Source organism: Falco cherrug, chromosome 9, assembly GCF_023634085.1.
Source record: "Falco cherrug isolate bFalChe1 chromosome 9, bFalChe1.pri, whole genome shotgun sequence".
NCBI classification, from domain to species: domain Eukaryota; kingdom Metazoa; phylum Chordata; class Aves; order Falconiformes; family Falconidae; genus Falco; species Falco cherrug.
In genome coordinates this window covers 22,584,976-22,599,235 of record NC_073705.1, presented here as the reverse complement: position 1 = coordinate 22,599,235, position 14,260 = coordinate 22,584,976, and the positions used below count along the sequence as shown (strand labels likewise).

The 14,260-nt window shown below is 36.0% G+C and overlaps 1 protein-coding gene across 2 annotated transcripts in view; it reads left to right on the top strand.

Annotated features, from left to right (window-relative positions):
• The window catches only part of NHLRC2 (NHL repeat containing 2), a 36,954-nt gene that overhangs the window by 4,259 nt on the left and 18,435 nt on the right, over window positions 1-14,260 (top strand). The window contains exons 3-6 of one of the 2 annotated variants that reach the window (XM_055719668.1): window positions 4,894-5,349; window positions 7,687-7,808; window positions 9,600-9,729; window positions 13,878-13,964. In XM_055719668.1, the coding sequence (XP_055575643.1) occupies window positions 4,894-5,349; window positions 7,687-7,808; window positions 9,600-9,729; window positions 13,878-13,964 (795 nt within the window). The remainder of the gene's footprint in view (window positions 1-4,893; window positions 5,350-7,686; window positions 7,809-9,599; window positions 9,730-13,877; window positions 13,965-14,260) is intronic. The other variant, XM_055719669.1, reaches the window with a different exon arrangement.

The following is a 14,260-nucleotide window of genomic DNA, read 5'->3' as shown; positions in this document are numbered from 1 at the left end:
AACTATAGACAACCTTTTGGTTGTTTTCTGCTGTTTTCATGTTTTGATTGTCAGATTATTTAATCTTTCTCTGCTGTGCTAAATGTGTAAATGTTAGCATTACAATAATATGTATGATATATCAAGGCAGTAAGGGTTGTGGTTTTTTAAGCCATAGGGAAATCCTTCAGTAGATGGTCTTATGTCAATGTGCATCTTCTTCACCAAAGGCAAATGTGATTTCCTAATCACTAGGAGAAAGAGAAGGGGAGAGTTGTTGACTTGAGAAACTTGCAAAAAATAGAAGTTGAAGAATAAAGCTAAAGTAGAAAGGATGTCAGCCATATCAAAAAGTGCTTTAAGAATGTCTAGATATATTAGTGCAGGTATCTTGGTATTCAGCCTTATTCTGCAGTTTCATTCTGTTTTAATCACTTTGATATTTATTTACACATTTCATGTATATATTTACCATGCCATAGAAGTGATAGAGGGTGCTGACCTAGCAGACAATTAATGTCAGGATGAAAACAGGCATCTTAACTCTGACAAAGCATCTTTCTCATAATGCATTTGGATCTTTAATTGAATGTTTGAAGGAATGTTGCCTATACTTTTCTGCAGAGCTAAGAACAAACCTCAATATTGACATAATGTCTTTTTTTGATTGTAAGTTGTGTACTTACATTTTTGGTACTCTTGATTACTTTTCTTATGTGGTTCAAATGCCCTTTTAGATGGAGCCTGTTGCAACTTCAGCAGTGTGATCATCAGACACGAGAAGTCTGAACACCAGGAACTGTAGTTTTAGGGTGATCCTAAACCATTATATGTATCATTGTACATATGTACATAGTTCTGTTGTCTGGAACTTCAGGTGGTCTGTTTCAGAATGAAGACTGCTTTCCATAGGATCAAATGTCACCTAACATCTTTATCTGATATGTTCTCACTGCTATCTTCAGTGGTGCTATTTCTGTATTTCAAGTGGCATTCAGAAAGTTATTTTAAAACCCAGTGCATATTCAGTTCATGTTATCAGCAGTCCAGAAATGACTTCTATAAGAGGGAGTGCTTTTTAATATTCAGAAATAGCTTGGCTTAAATCCAGTGTTGTGCTCTGTTACAATCCTTCAAAGAAAGTGTTTTAAACGGTGTGCATATTCTTTTATCTCAGTATAGCATCCGTCTGTTTCCACAAGAGTTTTCTTCATGAGAGAATGTTTTAATTTACTTGTGCTGTTTAGGTGTTAAGTATAGAATTGTCTTTCTAGCTTTAATGGTATTTTTGAAAGGCAAACATAGGCACTGCTGCTGATCCTGTTACAGTTAAAATATTTGACCTGCTGTTTGGAGTTAAACAATTAATGATGCTACAACTTCAGCTGTCTGATATTGAATCATGCTGCACCTATAGGATTGATAAAGGCTGTATCAGAGTGATTTTTAAAATTCTATATTTGTGAAATTGTTATATTCAACCAAGTCTTTCATTGTGCAGCACTTTATTTACCCTTTCCTGTTGTCACATTGAAGATGGTGTTCTTCTCCATTAACTGTTTTATGGTTGAGGAGAAGGGCTAAAAGAAAAAAATAGTTTTCTGTTTCTCTGTAACTGAATAAAAAGACAACTTGAGATTAAATTATTTTTTTTAGAAGGAAACAAACTCATCCGAGCTCAAATAGTACAACTATTTAAGACCTGAAATATTTGCCTTTCTTACATTTCTACCACAAAACCAGAGGTGAGGGTAGAACATAGATGTCCAGCTAGCCAGATTGCACCTCTACTGTGAAGGTAGGAGAAAAAGCATGAAATTAAACACCACATTTCATTCCAAACCATGTCCTCGGGCGCAGTTGTTGTAGTTGTTACTTTTGGGGCCCTGGTTCAGGCCCTCACTGACAGAGGACAGGTTTCACTGTTCTTGCAATGGCAAACTCCACTGACTGCAACTGCAGGGCTTTTGGACTGTTCTACAAAAGCATCTTATTTTTACATATTTGCTTGAAGTTTTACAAATAGTTAAGCCATTTAATGGATTAGGTGGTAAATGCCAAATAACAGTAATGATCTGATGTGTAAACTTCCCGTTTAGAATGAATTGTTGTGTGGCATGTAACAATTGATGCTAAATGAAATAAAATATGTGGACTTATTGTGGAAAAAAGTACACTTCGTGTGGATTAAAAATGAAAATGTTAGACTGCTAAATAAATAAATTTATTTTCTTTTATTAGGAGAAAGGTGCATTATGCAAGCTGCAAAAAGTTATCTGTGGGTGGCTTTCCTTCTCAGGGAACTAATTCTGGATTTTGATAATTGCAACTGGAAAAGTAAAGAGAGAAAAACTAGAGTAAAGAGGAGTACTGTTCTAGCAACTATGAGAAGCTAGAAGATGAGAAATAAATTTGTTAGCAAGGTGACTGAAGACATTTAGATTATGTTCTGGTTCGATTCGTGATAAACTGATGAAGTCTCTTCCTGTTGTAACAAATAGCTATATTTGAATGAGAACAAAATTGCCTTCTAAAAATTGTTTCTGCTACTACAAGGAGCTGAAACAGTTCATACTCTCAAGTCTTCTTAAAACTTTGCTGAGAAAACATTTATTTAAAGAATTGCCTTTTCCAGATGAGTTTCCTTTGAGAAGGGCTATTTCCATTGGCTGTTGTTTAGGGTAAAGCGTAACAATATTAGAGTAAGCACCAAATAACATAACTTGCTTACTTAGAGATGCACATTGCACATCTGCCTTTACCCTTTATAACTAGAGTATATCCTGCTTATCTAACTTCAGTAGCTTTTCAACAAAGCCTATTTTGTCTGTAGGAGCACAATATAGTGTTTTGCATTGCAGTGAGTATTTGAGCACGAATTATTCTGATTTAAGAACCTTTTGAAGTTCTTCAAGGATCTACACTCATATTGTGGAGTATAAGCATCATTAGAATTGGAGTAGTTTGCCACCATGCCACCCTGTACAGACTCCAAGTCTTCGCTTTTTGGTATTACTGGAAAAATATGGTACTGTAAGGAATCTACCTGTAGACATTGGTGATGTGGGAAGGAAGGAAATGCCACAGATAATTGAATGCTACTGATAAAAGCATTTATAAATGCTAAATAAATGTATAAATACTTTTCCCCACTTGACTGGGTGAAAAAAAAAAAAAGAGAAACTATTTTTTTTTTGTTGTGTCAAAATAATTTCTAATACTGCAGCAAAATTAACTCAAATTGGGTGTCTACTCTAAGGATATTTTCCTTGCCCATTTAATTTCACTCCTATCCTCAAAGTAACACAAAAGGTCATGTGAAAATTTAGAACTTTCACTTGGACAAAGGTAGAAAGGCCCCAGTTGTTATTTGTGGTTACAAAATACTTGCACTATCCAGAAACATGATTGATTTTTGGATAAGTAGTAAGGTTAGTGTCTAAGGATTTCCATTAGATTAATAGTTGTGGTTTAAAATTATTGCAGCTTTCTACGACTGCATGGGTACTGTTGTTACCTTTCTTACTTCAGTTACAATTGACAAGTTGCTTTGACTATGACAAGATTATGCTTATGGTTAATAGTATTTTTTAAATACAAAGTGAGATGAAGTATGGTATTGATGTGATATGCAGTTTACTTCATTTGTTGGAGATTATACTAGTGAAACATAATTTAAAGCCCTGAAAAAGGATGCAGATCCCTTTGGGGGGTTTCTTTCTTGTATTTTTGCTCCTAGAAAGTACTGAAAAGCAGCCTGACTGAAGGCAGGCTCTTCATTCTTTTTTTGTTGCATAGGAAGGGGCTGTTTACATAATAGTCTAAATGGGGTGGAAGTAGATTTATTTCTTATCACAAGGGAAAAGCAGCTGAAGTCTGAGCCATAGATTTTTATTTCTGTGTTTGAATTTTGTAAAACTAAGAAAATAAGCAAACAATTCAAGGAAGCTCACAATTATGTGTGTTTGATCAATTTTAAGGTTGGTATTATGTATGCAGTGTATATAAGCAGAATTATGTTACATTATACTTATTCCTTCATACCAGGATTTCAAGTGCAATTATCCATGCTGTGGGAAAACCTAAACTCTTCATTATTAACCAAATACAGAAATGAAGTTAAACATTTTAAGGGGAGGGGCAAAAATCAATGATTTAATCCTCCTCTTTTCCTGACTTTTTTTTCTTTCTTTCTGGTTTTTGTGGGGGTTTTTTTGTTGTTTTTGTTTTGGTGGGTTTGGGGTTTTTTGGGTGTGGTGTGTGTGTGAGAAAAAGGGTTCAAGCCTGCCTGGTTTGTAACAAGTGGTATTTGTCATTTTGTCTTAGTTGTCAGTGCTGCCTTTTTATTTGAAATCTAGAATACTGTAATGATTTCAGAGTTTATACTTTTTCACTGCTTATCTGGAGTTAGATATGCCAAGGTAACTTGGGACTTCGAGAGTTCAGTGTTTACTTGTGATTCCTAGTTAACTGTTGAAAAGAATTCATTTCCTACAACACCATAGCTGTGTATAAGAATCAAAGGACAAAAAGGTATCATAAACATCTGGAAAAAATGAAAGTATCAGTTGACCTGCTACAACTTACCCAAAATTATTTTTAATGTATTTTCTACCTTAGAATGTAGAGGTTCAGGAGCTAAGAACAATTTATGACATACTAGATCTCAACCAGCTGGGGAAGTAATGGTCCTCAAGTTCAGTAATTTTACTGAAATAATATTTCAGAGTTTTGGTATTCTGTACACCTAGCTATCTGTGCTCCTACTGCGATGTAATTCCTTTTTGTTTGTTCAGGTCTTCTCCTTCTGGAAAGCAGTCAGTCATATTGTGAGATCACTGTGCCTCATTTTTACTACTTTTTTTTATTCAAATACAAATATGTTTCAATGCATGACTTTATTTTTCCTTTCAGATGGTCTTATTATTGTTGGTGTCCACTCAGCAAAATTCCCCAATGAAAAAGTTCTGGATAACATTAAAAGTGCCGTTTTGAGGTATAATATTGTCCACCCTGTAGTAAATGATGCAGATGCAACACTGTGGCATGAACTAGAAGTGTCCTGCTGGCCAACTCTGGTCATTCTCGGGCCTCGTGGAAATATGCTGTTTTCCCTTGTTGGAGAGGGACACAGAGAGAAGTTGTTTTTATTTACTTCTATGACGCTGAAATTCTACAAGGAGAGGGGACAAATCAAAGATAACAGCATTGGAATAAAGCTATACAGAGATTCCCTCCCACCTTCTCCTCTGCTGTTTCCTGGCAAAGTGACCGTAGATAATTCAGGAGAAAGGCTTGTAATAGCAGACACTGGACATCATAGAATTTTGGTTACTCAAAAAAATGGACAAATTCTACACACTATTGGAGGTAAGGGTATATTAATATTATTACAGTAATTTTAGTTTAGAGTATGTTTGCTGGGCCTACTAGGCTGATTCTTCTCTTAGAGGACCTAGCAGTTTATGAGCATTGCCAGATTATTATTTTTCTACTAAAATCACTTTTACTGGATGTGAGGGGTATATAGTATATATAGTACCGTCAGTGGGAGACTCTTAATGCAGTTGATTGAGATGTCTAATTTTTCGGCTTTGTTCTGTTGACTAAAGTTTGTATTATCATGTGATATCCAATATGAATTACAAAAAATACATTTTGTATTCTTCTGAAAGAGTTGCAAATGGGTTTAGATTGAAGGACATACATAACATCCAGCAACAAGGTAGGGAAAAGAAAAGAGAAAGTAGTGCCTGCCTTTCAAATAGAAGAAATGAATGTTGAATTGTGGTGGTATGTGGGGAGGGTTTTGGTGTGTTTTTTTTCATTTGGTCATTGTTTGGTTTTTGGGTTTCTCTTGATGAAGAACATTCTTCTATAGGATTCCCTTCTGGTTTTTAGAGAAGGGGAGAATTATTAAGAACAGTGGCATTAAACTGGTACATAGGCACCTGAAAATGAAGTTGCCTTAGTATATATGAAAAGGCCTGTGTTCTCACACACAAGGTGTACCATATAAACAAGTTATGAAAACAGTGAAAGTTAAGTGTTTTAAATTTAGTTACATTTGTTACAAAGTTTGTTAGTAACATTTAGGCTTTAAAAAACTCTTTAACTGTTTTTGTAAAATTACTCTCTGTTTTACAATGTAAATCAAGAAAATTTGCATGCTTTATTCTTTCATAAATGAAACTTTCAGACTTGTTCTTTTTTTATATTGGTACAGTGGTGAAAGTTACATCTTAATGCACCAAGTACATAGCTGTTAGGATAGTCCACTTACGAGCAACTGTAGTAAACAGATTTAGGAAGTGGTTGAATCCCCAGATCTTTGAAACCAGCGGTTCATTTATGTCTCAGAATCAGAAGCTGTACACAGAAGTGTCCTGTATTACTTAGTATGGTATTGGCCGATGCCTGTGCCATGACAGGATCCTACAAACTTGATAAAAATATCAATGGCACTGCTGTTTAAATAAAGGAAGAAACTTTCTCGCTATTTGAAGTAACAGTGCATTGGATAGACAAATTATACAAGTTAACCTGATACAGGCATTACTCTTAAGACCCTTCTCCTATGGGAAGTGCAGACAGGATTTCTTATGACAGAAGTGTGAGAATTTGGTTTCTGTTTGATATGTGAGATGAGGTTTCTGCTGACAAGCTACCCTTTAGTGTTCTGGGATAGTCATCAAACAGCAATTCAGAGGGAAGTGTCCTAACCTCTGAACTGGTACCCCTCCTTTCTGTGGCACTCTGTGCTATTCCCTTCCCTGGGGATGTGCACCCTAACGCTTACAAGGGGAGGTACTGGAATCTGACACACCAGCACCTCAGTCCTTTGTGGTTGTAAGATCTAAATTGTCTTCTGACAGTAGGTGTAAAAGTCTGTGTATTTCAGTGACTCAGTTGAATGATTCAGTGGGCAGAAGATAATGTAATGAAGTTGATAATACAGTAATAAATGTGGGCATACACAAAGGTTGAAATTACTATATTTGCATCATAAATCATGATGCACACATAACTCATATCTAAATGTCTTCTGCTGACACGTACTGTTAATGACTTTAAATGTTACTCCCTCTGAAATATGCTTACCTTCATACTGTTATATTCACGTCATGTTCCTTTCTATTTCTTGGTTGTTCTGTGCAGAAGACTCACTTCATCATTCTCACTGTTCTTTTCTGTAATTAGTTCTATGTCATCTTTTTCATAATTATTAATGAAAAAAGGCTGCTAATCAAATATTAGTTTAATTTGTGATTACATCAAAATCTAAACCATTGAAATGGAGTTGAACTTCGGAAATTGAAGTTTTTCCTGCTGGCTTGCTTTGATGTAGTTGGGAATAAAAAAAAAGATGTAATTTTTCTTTTCTGTCTTCTGTTGTTGCTGTTGACCTTTAGTGCAAGGGAACAGGAACAGTTTAGACCCCTATTAAGACTTCTCTTTGGAAGATGAGGTTGAAGAAGCAGAGGAGTTGTGGAGAATGAGTTCAAAACTTCATAGTACCAGTCTATTGTAATTACATACCACAGTGACTAAAATGAGACTACACAAAGTATTAATAATGTAAACTCTAGAAGGTGCTGTGAAAGCATCTCTTAGAATATGTAATTCTCTTATGGGTTTAAATGTATGCACTTTATAATATTTTTCTTTTCTACAATTACTTTCAAGTTTGCTTTGTTTCATTTATAGGTCCAAACAGTGGAAGGAGAGATGGAAGGTTTTCAGAGGCAGCTTTCAACTCACCACAAGGGATTGCTATAAAAAATAATGTTATTTATGTAGCTGATACAGAAAATCACCTAATTAGAAAGGTATATTTTCCGTAATGAACTTCAGCATTTAATCTCATACCTTATTCTACTTACACAGGTGAAAACTGACTACTCTCCAAATACCCTCAACATCAGGAAGGAAATTTGGCCCAATATCTTATAAATAAATGCTGTTGAAAATTGACCACTTTCCAAATACCCTCAACATCAGGAAGGAAATTTGGCCCAATATCTTATAAACAAATGCTGTTGCACAGTTTGTTTTTTAAAGGGCTGCATATACTTTTGTGCTTCCTTTCATATTAATATGATATGCACTACTTGTTCTAGCATAACTGATTTTTCTTTTTTTTTTTTTTTTTTCTGGTGACTCTTACTTTCCTGTTACGAGAAACATCTATTCTTAGTACTGGAAGTAAAAAATGTTTTTGTTTTACTTCCAGTACTATCAGATTCTTATCTAAAGTTATTGTACTGTGATGGTTCAGTGAATATCTAAACTTCTGTTAGCTGTTTGGGTATCTAAAGTACAGTTACCTGCTTTAATATCAGAATTCTCTGCATATGGATTTTTTTTGATTAAATGTTTGCAAGGTCTTATCATGTAAGAGTGTTATGCTTCAGATTATATAGTCATTGGATCTTACATTTGATTAGGTCAGATTTAGAGCAATGGGAAGTTGTTTGTTGAAGCAACATAATAGTGCCTCATTATTAAGTATTTTATGCGTCTCAGAAAAGATTTTGTACTCAGATCCTCACCAGTATGTCTGAATTGTGATCAGAGGAAGTACATCCTTCCCTAATTTGTACTGTTAACATGCCTTTGTACTGTCAGCCATGTTCATTGTGTTTTATTTAAAGGCACTAGTCCACAAAGTCCCTGCACTGTATTCACTGTAGCTGGCTACCAGGTCTTATTCTGGAAAGGACCCAAGCTCCCTGTTGGTAAAGAAACATTGTTACTAAAAATGAGTAGTTTGCATCTAGGTCATTATCTTAGTCATCCTCATCACTGTAGCCTAAGGACTGCAGGAAATGAAGTGTTGCAGGTAGCAAAGACAGCACAGAAACGTGTGAAGATCTGGGTCGTACTGCTTCAGCATTTTTCATGATAATTCCCTCTCATTGAATGTGCCATGAGGGTATCCAAGAATTAAAGTAATACAACAGCTACAGGACATACTTTCAAATGTTTGTGCAGGCCATGGGCCTTGCAAAAAGAGTCTAGCTACAGATTATAAAATTTTGTGTGTGAAAGACTCCCTTTTTACATGAGCTTCACGATAAATTCATGAGAGGTATTGGAAGTCACTTAGAAAGTAAGCAGAGGGGATTTAGGTTGCAGAAATGAAATAAAATATAAACATTTACTCTAGGGCATGAAATGAACTGCAAAAATAATGTTTTATACAGGTTATTTAGAAATGGATGATAGTGTTACACTAGTTGAATTTTTATGTTGTATTCCTGTAGAAGTTTAAAATAAAACATCCACATCCATTGTCTGAGTATTTTTCTAGAAAATTTTGATGCTTTCTTCTACAACAGCTCAGCAAACCTTTACAGGGCAGTGTTAATGTTTGTTGCATGTGGAAGAAAATTCCAGGCACATGTTTTTCACGCTAATTGCTGCTTCCCCCTTCCCCTCCACCAACACATCGGGAAGCGTTGTGGTAAAATTAATTATTTTCCTACATAAACAAATACCTGAAATTTGTTCTTTATTTATCAGCAAAAAATCTCCGGTTTTGATATTAGCTTGAATTATCTGTAATTGCAGTCAAGTTAATTTTGTACATTCAGTGTATATAATTTTGCTTCTTGTAGATTGACCTGGAATTAGAGGTGGTGACCACGGTTGCAGGCATTGGGATACAAGGTGTTGATAAGGAAGGTGGAGCAAAAGCAGAAGAACAGCCTATCAGCTCTCCGTGGGATGTGGTCTTTGGAAATTCAAGTATTGTATCAGTTGAGCTTTTAACATCTCATATTTACACATGCATGACTGTTTACTAGATGTTTTCCTGTTTTGGTGATAGTCTGAGATACGAAAAAGTACAGGTTTACTTTACAACCGAGTCTGAAAAACAGTGATTTCATTTGCAAGTGATAACTGCAGTTCTGCTTTGGATCCCGAAAAAATGTGGACTGTTACTTGCTACAAAAGAATTTTTCTTCCATCAAGTTATGTAACTGGTCCAAATACAGAAGGCAATTGTGATTGCTTTTGTTAGGCCGGTGCTTAATGCCAGAATCACTTAAGAAGCAGCTATGTTTTACAGGAAGTGAGCTTTGTCTAGAAGTTCCTTTCCTTGACTATACAGACATGTCTAACCACTTGTAAATATTTGAATTTAGGAAATAAAAATAATTTTAGTTGAAGATGTCTGTTTATTCCTGTTTAGGTGACATGAAATCATTAGACTCTACATTATGACAGAGTTGATCAGATAGGAGAGGAATACCTAAGAAAAAACCTTGCAAGCATGAAGGGATAAAAATTAAATCTTTGAATAATAGGGTGCAAGAATCGGCTTCTGAGGATTTAAGTAGCTTGCTTTCCTGATTCACTTAACACACCTGAGCTTGACATCGCATAACTGCCGTGCTTTCAACTGTTACTAACTGTGAATTGATACTCTATTTTCTCGTGTTTCCATTTCAGTATAATTTAGAACAGGGGTCCTCAAACTACGGCCCGCGGGCTGGATACCGCCCCCCAGGGTCCTCAATCCGGCCCCCAGTATTTACAGACACCCCCGACCCCCCCACCAGGGGTTGCAGGGGAAACCAAGCAGCTGCAGATGACTGCCTGCCACTGCATCCGCGCGCCGGCCCCCTGGTTAAAAAGTTTGAGGACCCCTGATTCAGAATCTGTGGGTGCCAGTTTCTTAGCAATGACAGAACAGTGCTTTAATGTGGTGTAAAACCCTTGGGTCAGTATTTCAGGCATAAAAATTGACTTCCAGTATTGAGATTTCTTGAATCTGCAGATGAATGGTGGGGGGAAGTAGCACTATTTAAGTCTAATATCTTTAAATGAGAGATGCTTGCAAGATTAGTAAATTAAAACATTTTAGTGACCTGGAAGCATTTCTTACAGTCTTGGATCAGTTACAAAGGAGGAAAACACACTCGGATTAATTTTAAGGGAACCTGAAGCTAGTTCAGAAATGCTGATTGCATAAAAGTCTTCTGGTACAAATACATTGTCAGTATAGATAGTGTACCACCAGCAGCCTTGATGACTTAAATAAGCAACCAGCAACAATTTTTAGATTTAACAGTTTTAGTAACATGTCTTCTACAACAACATCAATAAACAAACAAACAAAAAAAGGCACTTTTTTCAAAGGCTTTGTTAATGACCCTTACAATCTGTGTTAAGCGTATAGAATCCCACTTGTAAGAGAAAGAGGACCTGAAAGAGAATCTCACTGGGTGTGAGTTGCTGTTAATGAAGGTGTGACTTCTGCTGAACTTTATCCAATCTGATTTTCCTTTTGTGAGCCAGTAGACCGTTGTGTGACTAGATGGCATAGTTTTCAAGGTGTCTTGAACCAGCAAGCTGATCTTCATGGGATGTTATTGCAGAGCTGTTTCACAGATCAGCAAAGGAGGAGACTAATAACTCATCAGTGCTTCAGAAACTTAAGCTGATTAACAGAACTATTCAAAATATCCTATAATTTTACTTTTCATTTTTCATGATGCTTTCATCTGCTTCTGCCATTAGTTGAGTATCTGTTGATACTTTATATTTTTGAGAGCTCTGCTTGTTAAATGTTAATTGATATGATTGTTATCAACATGAACATAGTAATCACTGAATTAGTCACCTGTAGAGGATTAGTCATCTGCACCGTTCAACACTGCTGAATTTTTATAAGTATTTACATGAAAATCAGATCTTCTGAATGCACTCTGGCCAGACCAGTATAGATTTTTTCATATTCAAATTAGAACCTACCAGTCAGCTGTCTCTTTAGATCTCTACAAAATACAACACAACCTGTCAGTTATGAAGAGATTAAATCAATTTGAATTCCTTCTTTGAGAGGATAATAGGCCAAATACATAAAATGGGGGGGTGAGTGTAGGGGGAGGGTGGGCTTTCAGTTTCTTTGGAAGATTTTGTTCATTATGGTTTTGTGTAAGTAAAGTAAGCTAGGAAAAATGGAAGTTACTGTAATAGCTATATAAAACTCTTTAGAAAACTGTATCCAGAGAGAGTTGTCAAAATGGAAGGTTATAGTTAGTAGAATGCTAACAGGAATTTGTCCCAGAGCACAAGGAACCAGGACTGTCTCTGCAGTGTGTTTACAGCATAGACGCTGTCATGAGCTGCAGTCACTTCTTAAAGTTTGTTACCAGACATCAAAATAGTTTGCCAACACTGCAGCAGAGCTTGTCAGATTGTATTGTTACTGCAAATTGCTTGAGCCTGGTAGGATCTTCTGTTACTATCCAGTATATCATGGGATGCATTTGTTGTTCAGTAAATGCATGCAGAGCACAGTGTTGTAGGGAATCTTCACTGTCCTGGGCAGAGACCCAGCCTTCTGTTGGTGATCCTCGATGTGCTGTTCTACAAGTAGCTACCCTGTTGTCCGTATATTAAAACTGGTATGTCGATGTCTATGCCTTTGGATGAATGGAGTAATTGATGAGAGTTTCAAAAATTACTTTTGTTCACATCCATACAGCAGTGCCCATTTTTACTGTATGCTTGTATGTATCTCTGTGCAAGTTGCAGGAGGTAACGTATGCTTCAAAAACTTTGGTTCATTATTACAAAATCTATGAGTTTTTTGTTAACTGGTGTGGCATATGGGAAATACCATCACACTTTCCCATTTTCCTCAGATCTGTGTAACTTAAACTGTGTACAAGAGGCATTTTTTCTTTTCAGGAGATGGATTTATGGATTTTAAACAAGTGATCCTTCTGTGATTTTCTTTTCAATGTCCAAAGCCATGCTATCCAGAACATGAAAGAGAGGAAAAAAAAAGAAGTTTAAGCTGTTTATGTACTACACTAGATAGTATTGAACAGCTTATGCTGACCTTTTTCAAAGTCTCAAAAGGAAAGGCTACCTCTTAAGAGAAAAAAAAATTCTGTATCATTTATATTTCTTGAGTTTACTCCTACATACAGTTTAGAGTATGTATTGATCAATTTAAAAACTTCATTGTTTGCATTTTTAAATGCTAATGTATAGTTTGTTGTGAAATTAAAAATATAGAGAAAAAAGTTTATGAGGGCAGAGATAAGTTAATACTCAGAACAGATACTACAAAGTAGCATGCTTTTAAGCATCCTCATAGTATTCTGTGAGATAATAGGCTTTTCTTTCCCCATTTTATACAGATGTGAAGCCTGAGGCAAAGAGGCTAAGTGATTGTGAAATACCATTTAAAAGAATGTTGGCACAAATGTCTCTAAGGTAGGGGAGTTAATGGAGACAAAACACATGGTGGGATTCAGGCAGGCAGTATTCTTCCTTGTCATCTCTTTTATTTCCTTAGTTGTGGCCGCTGAGCTTGTGTTTTACCCTCCCCCTTCAAAATTCTTGAATGAACTCCATGGATTAAATTCTGGCTTCGTTAAAGCTGGTGCTGAAATTTGCATTGACACAGATTGTGCAGGAAATACAGTGGGAGGGCCAGCAGCTTAAAAATACTTTATTAAATTGCTGTGTGCTTTTTTAGTTTTCTCTGTTGTCCCCTTCTATTTTTATGCAGTGGGTGTTGAAAGCAAGTGATACTTAATGCACAGTTGATCTGAGCGTGAAATGTTCTTGATAGCTGCATTCTTGCTGGAAGGAACGGGACAATGACCTGTGCTTGGTGACATAACTGTGTGTTTCACATTCCAAAATCTGGTCTTAAAATGCATGATTGTAATCTATTTATAGAAACTCCCAAGTACAGTATTGACCATGCTTTCAGTAAACTCATTGGAAATTTTTACGTCAATTTAGGTTTTACGTAGATATTATTTAAATGAAAGTACAGTACCTTATCATACTGGTACAATTTTTATATCCCTTTTAAGGAAAAAGTATGTAAGATTTTTTTTTCCCCCTCTCCATGTTTCTTCTAGAGTGTTTTGTAGTACCACTGCATTCCAGAGGAAGCACTTTTTCTTTTTCAATTATCCATGGTGATTCTTCCCTAACTCTACAAAAAGGTAAAGCAATAATCACTTCAGCAATAAGCAGTTAGAACTTCCTGAGAGAGCTCAGACCATATATGAACAGTTTTTGTCTGAACTGTCTGTATCTTGAGCGTGTGCTTTCTACACGTTACTCTTCTTTTTCCTTCTAGTCTGGTCTCATTCTGGCATTGAAGCTGTAGCCTCCACTGTCCTGTGAAGAATATTCCTTGGTAGTAGCTGAAGATAAAAGACCTGCTTTTGTGATCATCGGGGATTAATTAGGAATTGTTTTTCTGGACAACTCAGAATCTGAGTTGCTGTAAACATAT